The 18,545-nt window shown below is 41.3% G+C and overlaps 1 protein-coding gene across 3 annotated transcripts in view; it reads left to right on the plus strand.

Annotated features, from left to right (window-relative positions):
• NBEA (neurobeachin) overlaps window positions 1-18,545 on the plus strand; it is a 357,769-nt gene that overhangs the window by 278,814 nt on the left and 60,410 nt on the right. For all 3 annotated transcript variants that reach the window (XM_079973311.1, XM_079973312.1, XM_079973310.1), the window contains one exon: window positions 13,260-13,400. In XM_079973311.1, coding sequence (XP_079829437.1) covers window positions 13,260-13,400 — 141 coding nt within the window. The remainder of the gene's footprint in view (window positions 1-13,259; window positions 13,401-18,545) is intronic.

Here is an 18,545-nt window from a genome sequence, read left to right on the forward strand (position 1 = left end):
ATAGAATCCTTCTTATAAAAACAGATAAATTAATTTGGTTCCCTAACTGTATTTCTGATTATGGTTTCATAAGTTTTCATAAGCTAATGAGACTTGCCAAACCTGAAAATTGGATGGCAACCAAGTAAAAGTGGATAGGTGTAAGAGGAAATAGAAAGTTTGGTAATGTGTGAGTCAGCTTTGACTCACTGAATTGGCATGTTTGCAGGTGTCCAAGAATACTTCGTGTAATGTGCTGTTCCTTTGGAGGAATGTGGTCCACCAGAACATTTAACTCCCTATATTTCCTAAATAGTTGTTGCTGTTTATAAGAACCTGAGTTCACTGAAAGGTCCCAAACAGTTCTGCATTTTGGTAGTTGCTTCTTGTACATGTAAAACTTTTGCTTAAATTAATATCCTTTATGAAAAAATAACCTAAGATATGTTGTAAATGAAGTTATGGTTGCTACATCTGCAGCACATCTACTGTACCAAATAGTCTATCATATAGAAGGCAGATAAAGTTTCCTATTGTTTTAATAATTTTTGAATGAAGTTTAATATATTTTCCCCATCTGAGACTTAATTTCATTATGCCATCACTATCTGCTATGGGATTGTAGTCTACCAGGAACAGGGCTTTTTGAGGATCACTCTGTGCTACGGTATTCTCTCACCAGCAAGATCCAACAAGCCTGCTCAATTTATGTTTTTAAAAAGTTTCAGAAAATATTTATTTCCCTTCCTCTGCAGCTTTTGATTTTGTTTATGTTGGTGTGTTGTTGCTCTGTTTAGGCTTCTCTCCTGTGTACATTTAACTAGGGAGTAATTATCAGTGAAATAAATTACAGTAGTACAGTAGGATTGTACTATTCATTGTATTATCCTCATGATTTGTATTGTTTCATTTGCACTGTGACCTTAAGTTAGAATTTACCGTAATTTCCCATCTTGTTAGCTTATGGCAGAAAGAGAGAGAAAGTGACAGTGTGTATATGTGTGTTTGTGTGTATCACACAAAACAAAACAAAACCCCACGCCCATATACATTTACATTAAGATTACCAGTTTTTTTTTCCAATGAATACTTTTCACTTTTCAACTTTTCAACTTCAGTTGATGGGGATGGATTTTGTCAGGGGACTGATTTGTAAATCTGGGAACTGTCCCCAGGAAACGGGGACATCTGGTAACCTTAATTTACATACATACGTATATCTCTGTGAAGATAAACTCTCACTGCAATAGAACAGGCTGATTCTATTAAAATATCTCAAGTGTGATACTATGTCATGATACTAGTACTGATGACATCAGCTTCAGCCAATTTTAAAGGTACCCAGAATGATTTGTGCTGCTGCTAAAGTCCTGTCCAATATCTAGCAAACTGCTGGCTAGAAGAAACTGTCGCAAATGTGCACCTATCAGAGATGTGTAAATGCCATTACATGGCACAGAGCACATGCAAGGAGAAGCACGTGTAAAAGTGCCAAGAGATGTAGTTGTCATTGCTATATAGAGCTATGAATGTTTCTGTTCTAGTGATAACCATTCTTAAAATACTGCAAACATAATCAAAGTCCATTTATGCTCATGAATTTCAATAGGCTTAAAGCATGCCTAAATGCATTGCAACTCTTACGTTGCGTTTAAAAAGGAGCTGGTGAAAGTGTATAGCTACAAATATGAGTTGTGCACCAGAAAATCCCCAATTCAAACCTCATTTTAGCCACTCATTTGCTTTAGTCCTTAATCCCTGTATGGGTATAATGATTCTGGCCTAGTTTACGATGCGATGCTATGTGTTGTACTTTGGGAATTAAACAATACTATACGAAAGCAGAAGTTATTATCATATTATTGGTCATCTTCCAGAAAATTACTTGTGGCTGGGTGCACCATTGGAATTTTACTTACCACACCACACCCAATCTCAAAGTCAAGTTGGATCCAAAATAGATGTATGTGTAGCAGTGTTTAGGGAGCCAGATGCTCACTGCAAGAAGGGAAAAGGCTTCAGTCCCCCACCAAAATTGGAATGGAAATCCCTTCTACTCCTACAGGGCCAGGAGCCTTGGGCGCGGGGGGAGGGGATCCCTGTTGGTGACAGAGGTGGAGCAACTGGCATGCGTCCGAGGGGGCATGGCGCGCATGCCAGGGAGCGTGGTGTGCCGTCCACAGGGGGTGTGGCACGCACCCCGGGAGGTGCTGCCGATTGGGGGGTCGGCATTTTGTCACCCCTCCTTTGAAATGGCATCTGGGGCAGACCGCCCCCCCCCCCACCTTGGAACATCCCAGTTGGTGACAATGTAGCATGAAGGACTGCAATTCAAGAGACAAAAAATTGAAGTTTAAAGTACCCTTGGGATCCAGTTCTTTGGATCTAGACTAATACACTTCAATAGACTATTGCTAGTACTGAATTAATTGGCAATTATTTGTTAAATGGCTGCAGCTTAATTTAAATCATGTTTTAAAACAGACACTTCAAAACAGGCTGCAATCCTATATACACTTATCTGGGAGTAAAGCTCCATTGAACTGAACAGAGATGTTTAGTTATGTACTCTTAAGTGCATTCTAGTTTTGTATAAAGAGGAATGTGCATTTTGCCTACTAGTTGTCAATTTCATCTCTCTGTTTGGGCTAAAAAGCACAGCTGTGAATAAGGCGACTGCTAAATGCTTTCACAGTTCTTGGCAATTTTTGAAGTTTAGTTTAAAGGAGTAATTCGTTAAAACCCAACAAATATCCAGTCATCTGCCTTGTCAATTTAAGATTGGACTTGTTATTACTGAATTCCTCTTTTTATCTGTTTTTATAACACTGTTTTACTGGGTTTTATATATTGTATTTCTGTACGATGCTAGGATTTTTTTCTATTAAGTGGTTTAGAAATGCTTAAAAGAAAACATTTAGAATACACAGACATGCGCATACGTATTCTTTTTTGTGCACTTTTGCCCTAAAATAAGGAATTTCCTTCCCTCTTTTTTTCCTAGGAAGTGACCTATAAATGTACTTTCAAAGTAGGTAATTATTTCTATAATTAGTCAAAACAGCCCCGGGAATAGTGCTTTGGAACATTAAGGACCTAGAAATCAGGACAATATACAAGGCATTTCACTGTTTCTGTAAAGAAAAGCCCAAAATTGACAGCTATAAAATGTGGCTTCTGTTTTTTGTTCAATATATCCAATTGCCCACTTTAACCAACAGTGTTTTAGCGAACAATTACTGTACTGTATTTTCTTTACAATGCAGCATTTGTCATAGTTCCTTCCTTCATATTTAATTATGTATTTTAATTGAAAGTTTAAAAAGTTAGCCAAAATATCGATCAAGGTGTTCTACCAGTGAGATATTTCAGGCTTCTCAAGCTTTATTCAAGACATACACGAGGTCAAAGGTTGCATTTATTGTTTGACAAGTTGAAAAGCTAATGAAAGAGACTGTCATAGATACATATATTATCTCTGCACTAACAAACCATCAGGTGATCTGCTTCTTTTCACCTTGATTGGACCTTCCTGTACAAAATGCCACTAGGCATTCATACAAGGAGTATTTTTGCAACCTTTATGGTATGCTAGATTTCCTTTAAGAGTGGTACTTTAATGTGGTTTTCCTGTGCAAAATTGTATAATGCCGATTCCTAAAGTGCAATGAGTACATGACTTTGACATGCTGCATTGTCGCTACTCATTAAAGTGTAAATGGGTTTTTTTCCCCTTTTACTTCCAGTCATGCACTCTGCTAAATAAAGTAACTCCATCACCTACTGGGGAGGACTACTAATATTGACATATGTGAAGTACATCACACACACCCATCTGCCGAAGGGAAAAATTATATTTTGTTAATGCACAAAGTGCTTGACTGGCAGAAGATAAGCATAACCACTTTCTTAAATTACTGTGCTGCTTTAAAGAGAAGGAAGTGATACCGCCTTAAGGTTTATAAATGTAATAACACAGCTGAATGCATGGAAGTGTGAGTTTTTCCAAGCAAGCAGTTCTTAATATAAGCAAATGTTTTTGATCAGGCAACAGACTGGCTGCAGCGATGCTGAAGCGTTTTATTTTAAATGAGCTTTTGTTCTTAATTGGGAACTAAGCAGAAATTCTGTCTAAGTACCATACACACACACACACACACACACACACACACATACAGTGGTTGTTGTTGTTGTTTAGTCGTTTAGTCGTGTCCGACTCTTCGTGACCCCATGGACAAGAGAACGCCAGGCACTCCTGTCCTCCACTGCCCCCCGCAGCTTGGTCAGACTCATGCTGGTAACCTCGAAAACACTGTCCAACCATCTCGTCCTCTGTCGTCCCCTTCTCCTTGTGCCCTCCATCTTTCCCAGCATCAGGGTCTTCTCCAGGGAGTCTTCTCTTCTCATGAGGTGGCCAAAGTACTGGAGCCTCAGCTTCACAATCTGTCCTTCCAGTGAGCACTCAGGGCTGATTTCCTTCAGAATGGAGAGGTTTGATCTTCTTGCAGTCCATGGGACTCTCAAGAGTCTCCTCCAGCACCATAATTCAAAAGCATCAATTCTTCGGCGATCAGCCTTCTTTATGGTCCAGCTCTCACTTCCATACATCACTACTGGGAAAACCATAGCTTTAACTATACGGACCTTTGTTGGCAAGGTGATGTCTCTACTTCTCAAGATGCTGTCTAGGCCTGTCATTGCCCTTCTCCCAAGAAGCAGGCGTCTTTTAATTTCGTGGCTGCTGTCACCATCTGCAGTGATCATGGAGCCCAAGAAAGTAAAATCTCTCACTGCCTCCATTTCTTCCCCTTCTATTTGCCAGGAGGTGATGGGACCAGTAGCCATGATCTTCGTTTTTTTGATGTTGAGCTTAGGTTAAATACTTAATTTGTTCTGGAGGTCCGTTCTTAACCTGAAACTGTTCTTAACCTGAAGCACCACTTTAGCTAATGGGGCCTCCTGCTGCTGCCGCACCACCGGAGCACAATTTCTGTTCTCACCCTGAAGCAAAGTTCTTAACCCGAGGTACTATTTCTGGATTAGCGGAGTCTGTAACCTGAAGCGTATGTAACCTGAAGCATATGTAACCCGAGGTACCACTGTATCTATCTATCTATCTATCTATCTATCTATCTATCTATCTATCTAATGGTGATTGCTTTGGACAGTATTTCAGTGACAAAAGATATGAGCTAGATTTGAAAATGTTAAGTTGCTGATTCTAAAGTGAGGAAATCTCCTGCTACCCTTTTTGCATGAGATTCCATTCTGAAAGGAATCAAGCAAGTGGCAGTCCCCAAACAGAGATGCTAACTGACCTCTACAAAAGGAAATTATAGGTGTACAGAAGCAGTATTTCTCAAAATACAAGATGCTGGGAACATTCAACAGCAGAATGTTGCAGGGGATTGGACTAGATGACCCTTGGGTTCCTTCCAACTCTCTAAGATTCTATGAAGGCAGTCTTCTTCCCTTCCCAATGAGTGCCTTTAGGCATCTACTTGCCCCTGTTGGTAGCAGAATGCTGACTTTGAGGAACCACGTAGTGGGATCAACTGATCCTACAATAAATTGGCCAGCGAAATGGTAAACAAGTACATCTATGCAGTGTTTTCTGTATTTCTCTGCAGAAGACTAAAGAGTCTGGGCAAATGGAATTTCAGGAAGTAAATAACAGTAATCGTCTGGTGTCATATCAGTAGGAAGATTTTTTTGGGGGGGGAGCAGCTGACAGCTCTAGTTTCAGCAATCATTGTTAATTGCAGTATGGTAGATAAATTACAAAATGACTCCACAATGCCTGGAACCTATAATTTGTAAGAAGTAACACTCTCTTAGTCTAATAGCATTATGTTTTAGAAACACTTTGCCTACGGTGAATAATCAGGTCCTGAATGAATATTTTAGGGGGCGGGAAGAAACACTACATTTTCAGCGACAGTGTCTTTAAACCTTGTGGAGGAGACTTACAAAGCCAGCGGCAGAGGTTCCCCTCTCCCCTTCTCGTTCCCTCAGCTTATAAAGCATATTTTAAAACAGATTTGGCACTTCCTGGGCTCTCTGGAGGCAAACCCACAGTGCCACTGCAGAAGCATATTATGTCATGGTGCTACATTCTTCTGGAAACATTGTGGGGAGGGGAAGTGTCAGGGAACTGACATCAAAGGGAGAAACGGAGGCAGGGCACCAGAGCGATGCCGGGGAAGGAACCAGCAGAGGGGAAGGATTTCAGCGTGACACCAATAGAGAGGATAGGGAGATGGAGGAGGCGGTGTCAGGGCTCCAAGACCCTTCAAACGAAACTAGCGGAGAGAGTGCTGGCACGCCCCTGCCTTCCCCTTACTTGCGCAGACGTGTTCCGCGCAGAGAACATAGGAGGAGACTTGGGGTCAAACAGCTTTTATGCTGGAAGAGATTCAAGAAACGCCCATTGACGGATTCTGCAAGTGACTAACAGGTCACGGAGGGTGAGCTCTAACCCTAAACCAAGTCGAGCAAACGATCTAATTGAACTGAAGGCAATTTACGCACAAGTAACCCCTTACAACCATTACAGGAAACATCAACTTCTCCAGTGTTAGCAGCCATTTTTAATTGGCCGAGCGTATGCAGTTTCCTGATTCTTAGGATGCCTATTCATGGATGTCCAGAGGGCAGGGCCAGTACCAGGTGGGGCTAGCAAGACAGTCACACTGTCCCGTTATCCATGCATAGCTTCTACACATGGAGAACATCTGAACGGTCTCACCATTATATTGTTATCACAATAAGTAATGGCAAATCACAGTTCTAGATAATAATAATAAAAATTGAACCTCTCCTTAATGAAGAAGAGTCATAAGAATTGCTTCTATAGAAAAAAGAAATCATACTGTGTTCCTGTTTAGACATTGCTCAGGGGTAAGCCTCTGTGCATTCTCTACTGTGCCTGTCACTAAGGGGAAATGTGAGCAACTAAACTGGGAGACCCTACGCTTACTTGAATACATTTGAATGACCCCATAAGATTACTTAACAAGCTCGAACTTTGTTTCCCATTCTAGTAGGAAATAATACATTTTAGGCAAAAGTTTATCCTTATTTTGTAAGAGTTCTTTTTCAAATTGTGAGCTTTCGTCCAGAAATCCATTCTTTCTATCTAATATGTTGTGTAACTGGTGATATTGCAAACAGTCAGTAACTTGACTTCTTAAGCTTTCCATTGATTTCCGTTTGGGTCCCGTCCCCCCCCATCCCGGTAAAATTCAGCAATTCCCTGTAAGTCACCCATTGTCTGTCCATATTATCTCTCTTAATTGTAATTGCTTCAATGGAATTTTAGCCTTCCCATAGCAGAGACATGCATGCCAACCAAATTTTAAGCCATGACCCTCTAAGATTTCTATATTGTCCAATGCAATCCTGTCTTTTAACTGACACAAACAGGCTGCCTCACAATACATTTGCAAATCTGGCAGAGCAAAGCTCCTCTTTCTTTTGCATCTATCATAATTTTATATTTATTTCTTGGCTTTCTTCCCTGCCAGATAAATTTAGAAATATATTTTTCCATTCTTTGAAGCAGCTTAAATTGTTTACAATTGGAATTGATTGGAATAAAAACAGCATTGTAGGCAGTAAATTCATTTTAATGGCCAAGATTCTACCTAACGGAGAGTTTCATTCTCCCCCATATCTCCAACTCTTTCTTAACCTCTTTCCACAATTTAATATAATTATTTTCAAAAAGGTTAAGATTTCTTACTGTCAGTCAAATTCCCAAATACTTAACTTTTTTGCCTATTTTTAAACCAGAAATCCTTTCTGAAAAATATTTCTGCTGCTCATCCATGTTTTTAACCAACATTTTGGTTTAATCTGGATGTATTTTGAAACCCGCCACTTCTCCAAACCTTTTAATTTCTTCTAAGGCTTTGGGAACACTCTCCAAAGGTTGTTCTAATATCAACAGCACATCAGCAGCAAATGCCCTTAATTTATAGACGCTACATCCCACCCCAATACCTCTGATTTCCCTGTTTCTCATATTCTGAAGCAATATTTCCAATGTCATAATAAACAACAGTGAGGACAAGGGACAAGCACTCTATTCCTATTCCTATTCCTATTCCTATTCCTATTCCTATTCCTATTCCTATTCCTATTCCTATTCCAGTTAGTTAGTTAGTTAGTTAGTTAGTTAGTTAGTTATTGTTGTAATGTGTCCTGGCACCTGCTGGCGAAGGGCAGGTAATAAATTTAATAATGAAAACAATTAATAATAAATAGCAATCCACAGTAGTTCTAAATCTAACATTCATCTTTGAATAATAATAATAATAATTTATTATTTATACCCCGCCCATCTGGCTGAGTTTCCCCAGCCACTCTGGGCGGCTCCCAATCAGTGTTAAAAACAGTACAGCATTACATATTAAAAACTTCCCTGAACAGGGCTGCCTTAAGATGTCTTTTGAATTCCAGGTAATTCTTTATCTCTTTGACATCTGATGGGAGGGCGTTCCACAGGGCGGGTGCCACTACCGAGAAGGCCCTCTGTCTGGTTCCCTGTAGCCTCACTTCTCGCAATGAGGGAACTGCCAGAAGGCCCTCGGCGCTGGATCTCAGTGTCCGGGCTGAACGATGGGGGTGGAGATGCTCCTTCAGGTATACAGGACCGAGGCCGTTTAGGGCTTTAAAGGTCAGCACCAACACTTTGAATCGTGCTCGGAAACGTACTGGGAGCCAGTGCAGATCTCTCAGAACCGGTGTTATGTGGTCCCAGCGGCCACTCCCAGTCACCAGTCTAGCTGCCGCATTCTGGATTAATTGCAATTTCCAGGTCACCTTCAAAGGTAGCCCCACGTAGAGCGCGTTGCAGTAGTCCAAGCGTGAGATAACCAGAGCATGCACCACTCTGGCGAGACAGTCCGCGGGGAGGTAGGGTCTTAGCCTGCGTACCAGGTGGAGCTGGTAGACAGCTGCCCTGGACACAGAGTTAACCTGTGCCTCCATGGACAGCTGTGAGTCCAAAATGACTCCCAGGCTGCGCACCTGATCCTTCAGGGGCACAGTTACCCCATTCAGGACCAGGGAATCCTCCACACCTGCCTGCCTCCTGTCCCCCAAAAACAGTACTTCTGTCTTGTCAGGATTCAACCTCAATCTGTTAGCCGCCATCCAACCTCCAACCGCCTCCAGGCACTCACACAGGACCTTCACCGCCTTCACTGGTTCTGATTTAAAGGAGAGGTAGAGCTGGGTGTCATCTGCATACTGATGAACACCCAGTCCAAACCCCCTGATGATCTCTCCCAGCGGCTTCATATAGATGTTAAAAAGCATGGGGAAGAGGACGGAACCCTGAGGTACCCCACAAGTGAGGGCCCAAGGGTCTGAACACTCATCCCCCACCACCACTTTCTGAACACGGCCCAGGAGGAAGGAGCGAAACCACTGTATAACAGTGCCCCCAGCTCCCAGCCCCTCTAGACGGTCCAGAAGGATGTTATGGTCGATGGTGTCAAAGGCCGCTGAGAGATCCAGCAGAACTAGGAAAAAGCTCTCACCTTTGTCCCTAGCCCGCCGGAGATCATCAACCAGCGCGACCAAGGCAGTTTCAGTACTTCAGTGAGGGTATTCGGCCTCGTTCCCGACATTTCTGACGTGACATTAGATTTCACAATACTTGTCTATAAGTACTTTATGTGTTCATTTTAATTTTATTTATTTAGGACATGTCTCTTCTGCTTTCTAGTCAAAATGTATCCCAGGGCAATTTCCCAGTACAATAAAACCAACCAAAGCAGGGTTCCCAGACTGTGGTCTGTGGACCACCAGTGGTCCACAAGCTTCATTTAGGTGGTCTGTAGATTAGAGGTTGAAGTTAGGGAGCGGCACATCCATCGCATTGAATAGTCATAATGATTTTTTTTAATTGTATTTTTATTGCTTCCTTTAATTCTCACATTATAGTTCATTGTATTGCAGTGTGAATTCTATGGAATGCAACAAAACACAATATAAAATAAATACAAGAAGCCAAATAAAATAGAATAAAATTATACAGCATCTAGCATAGCACATTACAATTGCTACAGTATGCAGAAGAGGTGGTCTGCCAAGATCCTTGGCAATTTTCAAGTGGTCCATGGGGGAAGTACTTTGGGAAACACTGGACTAAGGCCTATCACAATAAAAGGCAGCAGTTAAAAACAGCAGTGAAAACAAGTTCATACCCAGAACTTGTATCTTTTTTTGTAGAGGTCATGAAACAGAGGGAAACATGCTAGTATTTTTTTGTGTGCAAGGCTACGTGCCATCAAAGCCAGGAGTGAACCTCTACTCTCATGATTCCGATCCCTGCTGTGATCACTAGACAGCATTCCTTTCCTGTTAAGACTAATCACAAACATATTTAAATAAAATGTTAGTTTGTTCTTTCAAACGATATTATTCCAAATTCAGCAGCTGTTCTGGCAGCTATATCGAAAACTGCAAAATCTTATCACACCATTTCATACCTATCTTGCGCCTTGTCATATCAGTAGGAAGGCCAATTTATTATTTCTACACTAAATAATTATTTAAGCAAATATTTTTACTGAAGATACCTTGTGCAAACAACCCAAATAATTCTGGCCTGCCTTTACCGTACCCCATACTGAACTATAAAAGACCGAAAAGGTTGAGTAGCCTATGAAACCTGAGTAAAATAAAAAATGTAAATATTTATTTTATTGTTGTTCCAGTAGTTGGGAAGATGCCTGGAAAAGATTAAGAAATGGGTCATGCTTTCCTTTCATGAATGTTTTGTGAGGTCTTGCAGTGCAATCTGCATCAGATAAGCTAGATCCTGAGGGATTACTAAAATATTTTACACACATGAGAAAGCTGTTAGCATACCCTTGACAAAGCAAAGTATTAAACAATCAAAATGTTTAGCGACGCCAAAATCTTGGTACAACATTGACTTAAGCTATAATTATCCACAAGGTAGAACCCCTATAAAATGGTAGGCAATTCTATTCTTTTTAAAAAAAATTATTTATTTAACAGATAGCTACCTCAAAAGAATCTGGAATTAAGGAATAAACATTTGATTCATTCTCTATTGTCAATATGTTTTATTTCTCTATTTTTGTAGTATTCACCTTGATTTAGGTTGGGGGATATACACACATTGCTACTATGAACTTAAGGCATGAATAAGTCACCATGCAGCCCAACATGGAGTTTGCACTATAAAACACATTTATGGTTCTGAGCTAAACATAGTAAGAAGAGGCACACATATTTAAAATATGAGAAAGCAATTATTGTGTAAAAATGATAAAAGGAAAAAAATATCTATACCAAAGTATAATGGCTATTTTATATTTGATTATGAAACACTACTGCTGGGCTGGGAATCGGGTTTGGACTGAGTGGAGGAACCCCTCAGCTTGTTTCTTCTATCAGTTCAGCCTTGCAAGTGACTCAGACCTTCTCCTTCAGTGCTCTTGTAGTATCCCTTCCGGCAGAGCAGAGCAGCAGATCCTCCAAATGGGACCTCACGAGTACAGGATGGGATGGATCTGGCCTAGGATCTGCTGGATCCCAAGCTGCTCTCCCAGCCAGCTGGCATCAGGCCTGATCCAAGTCCAGTGGCTATGGCAGTGATTGGCCAGGGTGCATCTGCATCAGTAGCTCTGGCACTTCATAGAGGCGCATGACGCCTGGGTCTGCAATTTGTAACGCTCTGGAGGTGTCCACTTGTAGTGTAAGGTAAAGGAAAAGGGACCCCTGACCATTAGGTCCAGTTGTGGCCAACTTTGGGGTTGCGGTGCTCATCTCACTTTATTGGCCGAGGGAGCCGGCGTACAGCTTCCGGGTCATGTGGCCAGCATGACCAAGCCGCTTCTGGTGAACCAGAGCAGCGCACAGAAACACCGTTTACCTTCCCGCCGGAGCGGTACCTATTTATCTACTTGCACTTTGACGTGCTTTCGAACTGCTAGGTTGGCAGGAGCAGGGACCGAGCAACGGGAGCTCACCCCGTCGCGGGGATTCGAACCGCCGACCTTCTGATCGGCAAACCCTAGGCTCAGTGGTTTAACCCACAGCGCCACCCGCGTCCCCACTTGTAGTGTACCTGAGATGTATTATGGGCCCTTTGAAATATATTTTTTATTCGTATTCATTTGACTTGTAAGTTAGGGAGGAATCCTAAGTTCCGGGGAAAGCCAACTGAGGGACCACTGGATCCTAGGATCTCCTAGGATCTCCTTGTCTGAGAGCAAAGAGACAGGTCCATGTGCAGAAAAGGAGATGAGCAGCTGGTGGGACTCTGAGTGTGCCCGGGGCAGGTTAGATCCATCACTTCCCACTTAATTTCTTAGCTTTTTATTAAGAGCCTCCTCCTATGACACTCAGATTGCTAAAGTGGTAAGATGACTCTAGCAAAGGAAAAGGAAAAGCACGTGAGTAGAGTTGCGTATTTGGTTGTTCCCTTTGGGAGAAAACATGGAGGAATTGCGAGAGAAGCAAAAAGAAAATAAAAGTTTGGTGACTTGAATTGAGCTTCTTGTGATGGAGGGAATCTTCCACTCTTTGCCTTATATAGTATATCACTGCAGCAATAGCTATAGGAAGAATTAGAATTGGGCCTTTCCTGTTTAGCACAAATAGGCAAGTAAAGGGGGGGGGTCTACTGCCCCCTTTCCCTCTTGAGAACGTTTCTTTATGTGAAAACTGGCCGTCTTTGGAAGTGGCTGCTGTCTTTTCATACTGTGTACATATTCAAGAATTTCTGCTTAAGATCACCAAACACCACAAGGCCTTCTGTGTAAAATCTTTTCATCATGAAATGCGCATTACAAAGTACCCTGCCTGAACAGAAGTCACATTTCATTAGCTGTGTCATTACGGTGAATGACAAGAGTAACATTACTTTGGTTTGAAAGCATCTGAAATGTAGGTTTAGATGTATATTTCCAGAATATATTGTTAAATTCACTGGGAAACTACCCCCCCGCCCCCACCCTGTTTGAAATGGTCTTGAACTTTTGCAGACTTATGCCATATACATTTTTTTTGGTTTTTAAAGCAGTCACGTGTTTAGTAACTCAAGCCTCTGAAATAAAATTCCCACTCCTTCTCAAGCAGTCTGAACAAATTGTAGTATGAATTATCAACATTTGGGCTGCTGAATGTCATATATGGTGAATCCTTGTTAAAGAATGCAAACTAAAAGTGTGATATAGATTTCCAAAGCATTCTCCAGCTGTTCATATAGTGATGTATATGTATTCTCTTTGCAGCCCATCGGTGCTTTGAATCCAAAGAGAGCAGTCTTTTATGCAGAGCGCTATGAGACATGGGAAGATGACCAGACTCCACCTTATCATTATAACACTCATTATTCAACATCTACTTGTACCTTATGCTGGCTCGTTCGAATTGTAAGTATTTTTGTCGCCTCCTGTTCATTCAGTATTTTCACCTGTAAAGCCAAATTCATTTTTTACTTTTATAAAACGTGGAATTACAGAATCCTCATCCATGTAATTTTTTTCTGCTGTAACCACTTAGATGGCTCCCTGCTTCTGGGTAACCATGATAGAAGTGAAATTACAGTGGAGCAAGTAGATAAAGTAACCAAATCAACAAGGCTTTCTCTGATCCATAAGATTGGACCCTGATTTATGTGTGTGAATACCTGGTTTATTAACTCTGATATCTTTTTATTGGCTTTAGGGTGTATTTAGGGTGGCGCTGTGGTCTAAACCACTGAGCCTTTTGGGGTGGCCAATTGGAAGGTTGGCAGTTCGAATCTGCACGATGGGGTGAGCTCCCATTGCTCTGGCCAGGCTTCTGCCACAACCTATCAGTTCAGAAGCATACCAGTGCAAGTAGATAAATAGGTACCGCTGCAGCGGGAAGTTAAACAGCATTTCCGTGGGCTCTGGCACTCATCACAGTCCTCCATGCGCTAGTAGCGGTTTATGGCCACAAGAACCTAGAAAGCTGTCTGTGGACAAATGCCGGCACCCTTGGCCTCAAATCAGATGAGCGCCACACCCCATAGTCGCCTTTGACTGGACTTAACCATCCAGGGTCCTTTACCTTTACCTTTACCTTTCTGTTTTAATGGATAATGTACACAGCTTAGGGATTTTAAAAATATTAAGTGGCTTAGAAATGGAAATCAATAAACAAGCCATTCTGAAGAACAGCCAGGTGAATCCCAGTGCTCTACTGCATGGTGGATGTATCCACTATGAACAGACAAGGAAGGGGGGAAAGCAACAAAAATGCACCTCCATTGATAGGGAGGAAATCAATCACGCACTACTTCATCCGACTATGCACGATTACCACATTTGAGTTAGACAGACAAAACGGTTAATATGAAGCATATTGCAACTGTGATTTTCTGTCATTGTGTCACCCACAAAAATGATTTCCTGTTGCTTGTTCTCTTGGTAGCAGGGTAGCAGGCCCTTGTATCTGCTTGTTCTCTTGGTAGTGGTAGCAGGCCCTACCAGTTCCTAGGCTGCCTTTCTTGATGGGTGGGCCATTGGCCTGATACAGCAGGCTCTTCTTATGTTCTCATATTCCAGGCAAGATGGTTAGACCCCTTAGACCCCTAGACTTAAGCCAGGGTTTCATCAACTCTAGAGCTAGGTCTAATAGGAAGTAATAGGCAGTTTCCAAATCACCAGTTCCCCTATTGCGAGCACTTTTTGCTGTGGATTGGAACTTACCTCTCCCTTTGTACCCCCATGCACCCCTTAAATATGTTCAGGGGTTTCCCCAAACACTCTAAAGCAGATTTGGGGGACAAACTGGGGGCTCGGGGGGAAAGGAGAGGGAAGGGAAGTTCTGTTGCTGAGCCAAAAGTGCTTGTGGTAGCATAACTATCCAGTGTAGCCATTGTCTTTTGGGACGTTCACGCCATCCTGAGTTGTCCAGCTTCCTAAAAATATAGGCATTTAAACCACAATGTCCACTATATTTGAAGGTGGGAAACCACTATTGGCACAATTTATTCATGAGGATGCCACCTTGAAAATGCAATAAAATGTAGTCCAATCATAATTATGAAGTCTGATTCCAACTTTGAAGCACCCCATTTTGTAATCAAGCAGGGTGGAAGAGAGAGCTAGAGCTGGGTGTCATCTGCATATTGGTCACACACACCTGATGACAGCTCCCAGCAGCTTTATGTGGATGTTAAATAGCCTGGAGGACAAGGTTCTTGACGTACCACTCATGCTCTATTTAGGGGAGACAAATCACAAGCCTGGGTTCACATGTAATGCTAAGCCAAGCCATGACTTAGCTCCTGGAAGCGCAACAACAGGATTGGGGGAAGAGCAAGGCAGGCGTGATTTTCTCTTAAAGCCGTGGTTTTCTTTTAATCTCTTTCAAACGTAGCCATCTTTACCTGAACGTAATTATAATTAAATGAGAAAAATTAAGAGAAAATATAGTGTGTTTTGATATGAAATTATTTTTGAAGGTAAGACGTAATGCCGAGGTTATATGATAAATGTAGAAGAGCCTATGCGTTGAGGCTAAGGATTAAAAATCCAAAAGATAGACACCATATGTTGGTCTAATGGGGCACCCTGTAGTGTTCAACTATGAAAGGCTTAATCCTTGACTATGAATTTTCTTGCTTTTGTGTTTGTCTCAGACTCTTAAATAATGTTGTCATGGAATTTAGGATTACCGTATACTGTAACATAATTGACTATAATTACCTTTTTCCTACTGCTTTTTCCTAATCCCCAGTTGCTTCTGATTTTAGAATCTCAGCTTCCCCCAATAAGCACCTTCAAAACAATCTTCAAATCAAAGTAAAGATGCACAGAGTTTTATTGGGTTTTTAAAAGTACAACATAAATTTCAAGTATTCAGATTAATGGGTTTTTTTTAACACTAATGGGATATAAATTTTACTCTTATTGAACCCATTGTTCTTTTAAAGCTTGCCATTTGTGGCATATACAAAATATTTTCTTATTTAGTCAAAGGAGATATAATTAAAAACATGAACCATCACCAAGTTGCATATTTGGTAGTGCAGACTTAGCTATGGCTTTGTTTGGCCACTTGCCAGGCAATGACAGTCTTTCTCATATTGGAGTAGGTGATTCCTCTCCATCACCATATCTCCTCCATAATCTAACCTTCATTAAGGGATGTAGGATTAAGCATCTGATATATTCCACTGTGAGGTTTAAACAGAAACTAGTCCATCACTAGCCAAAGCCGGCAGTATTCAACATGAATCCTATTCAGCATATACCCGTTAATGCCTGGCTAGAACCATGAACAAGAACTCTCCATTATACAACAGGTCCCAGTAGCTATTGTTTATTCAAATATTTCTACCCCACCTTTCCATGTGCGTGGTTTTACATGAATAGGTCCAACATTAAAACAGATGAGGTGTCAATAATATTTGGGGTGACTTCTTATTCCTACCCCTGTTGACATATGAATCAAGCTCAATGAACCCTGCTGAACATGCTGTGATTTCAAGAGCTAGAGTTCTCAGAGAGCTTGGAAGCTCTTTATTCAAGAACAGTTATTCTAGTGTAGCAATAGACGCAGTAAATTGGATTGCTTTTTGCAAACTCAGGAGACAATCAGTAAAGGCTGTTGTTCCCACTATCAGCTTCTTTAATCGCCTGGCCATGTAAGGCAGACCCTAATGTCTGCTTTGCTTGGTCAAACAAACTTTTGGAGCAGATGCAGGGTAAAAGAAGGTAGTGTGAGTTTCCCCCCTCCAATCAAAATATATTCCAACCAACTAAGATTAAATATGTGATAGGGTATTAAGTAGATGGGAGATGTGGACACACCTCCCATATTCCCATCCAGTGCTCCCTTTCTACCCGATCCATGCTAATCATGCTCAGAGCAGACGTTGCTTCCAACATAGGGCCCAGGGGAATTTGGAGGAAATAACCTGCCCTTCACTTCACATTGCTGGACTGAACAGCACCTTCTAAAAATGCTTAAAGGAGGCAGTGGTTCATCCCCTCTTGAAGAATATCTCCCTGGCCAGGACCTTGGGTGAGAGGCAGGGAAATGATGGTCTTCCAGGGTGAGAGCTGGGAGGAGCTACTGTCCTCTGTGGGTGGTAAGAGCTTAGAATTACAATTTGTATTTTTTGTAGCTGCTATTTTATCACATTACGGAAAAAGGATAATAATGTTATCATTCAAAAAGATCTCCATGGCTCAGAATAACAATTAGTGCCTAGTGACAGCTCCCAAAATGTGGAACTCCCTCGCCATAGAAGTGCATCAAAACCCTCATTATAATTCCCATCATTTGCTGATGATGCACCTCATTACCCTGTCCTTTCGCAGTTAAGATTGTGTGAATTTTGTGGGCCCACCTCTATTGTTTCATGTACATCCTTTGGTTTCTTTAAAATTGTTTTATTGGATTTAAGTGTTATGTGATTAAATGGTTGTACTAACCCAGGGATCTTATAATGAAGAGCGAATGAGAAATCTTTTATATAAATACATCAATGAGAAAAAGAGAAAATAAAATAAAAAATAAATGTTGGTGACTTGTGCAAGCTATAGTCTGGGGAAGATGGGGCCTGGTGCTTGCCCCACTATGCCCAGTGCTGGTGCTAGGCCCACATCCCATGTTGCAGTCACATAAGATGGCCCTATCAGGCCCCGGCACCTACAGCATGGCTGCTTCATGTCTTTTGTTGCCACAAAATAGGAAAGTGAGGATTTTTCTCCTCTGAATTACGTAAGTTTCACAAGGCATTGCTTATATGCTAAATAAGTCTGTGAGCAAATGGTGCTCCTTAAAATATTCAGTAAAAATTTCTGAAACACTCTCATAACCTTAGCCATTAACTGCACATGACCGACAGTTATTTACAACCAATAGTTGAAAATGCCTGACAATAAATTCTTACATTTGAACAAATTAGTGTGGGTAGTGTGTGCCTAAATTACTTGCGCTTGGAATGAAGTCCTCTGCCTAGACTCACACTGCTCAGACACAGTCATGTTCTCCATGTTACTTCCTGCTTGGCGTTGTATTTCATGTTCGTTATAAATCCAACCTTCCAGGCTATACATTTTTTTGACTGGAGCTGCCTAATGTTTAGGGGATACTTTTCATTAGTTAATGAGCATAGCTGTTATTAACAGAACTTAATAGTTGCCATGGTAATTAATGCAGTGATATTAAAATTGTAATTATTCAATTCTTCTCAATGAGGAATTTTTCATATAAGAAATGCTTTGGAGTATATCACTGTGAATTAATTCACATAACTATATAAAAGAAATGCTATTAGGGCTCTGCTAATTCATTCTAAAACATTTCATTCTGAGATTAAGGATAATCCTATGTATGTTTATTAAGTCCCAGTGTGTTCAGTGGTGTTCATTCCTTAGTGGGTGTGCTTAGGATTGCATCCTTGGATTTAAGGTGAATTCTATGGCTTATGCAAGCAGTGAAAACATAGTCTGCTGCAGTGGTGGGGACTACAACTTCCAGCATCCCTGATTATTAACCAGGCTGGCAAGGTCTGATGGGAGTTTGGGTTCAAC

Source organism: Podarcis cretensis (genome assembly GCF_951804945.1).
Source record: "Podarcis cretensis genome assembly, chromosome: 4".
Lineage (NCBI taxonomy): Eukaryota > Metazoa > Chordata > Lepidosauria > Squamata > Lacertidae > Podarcis > Podarcis cretensis.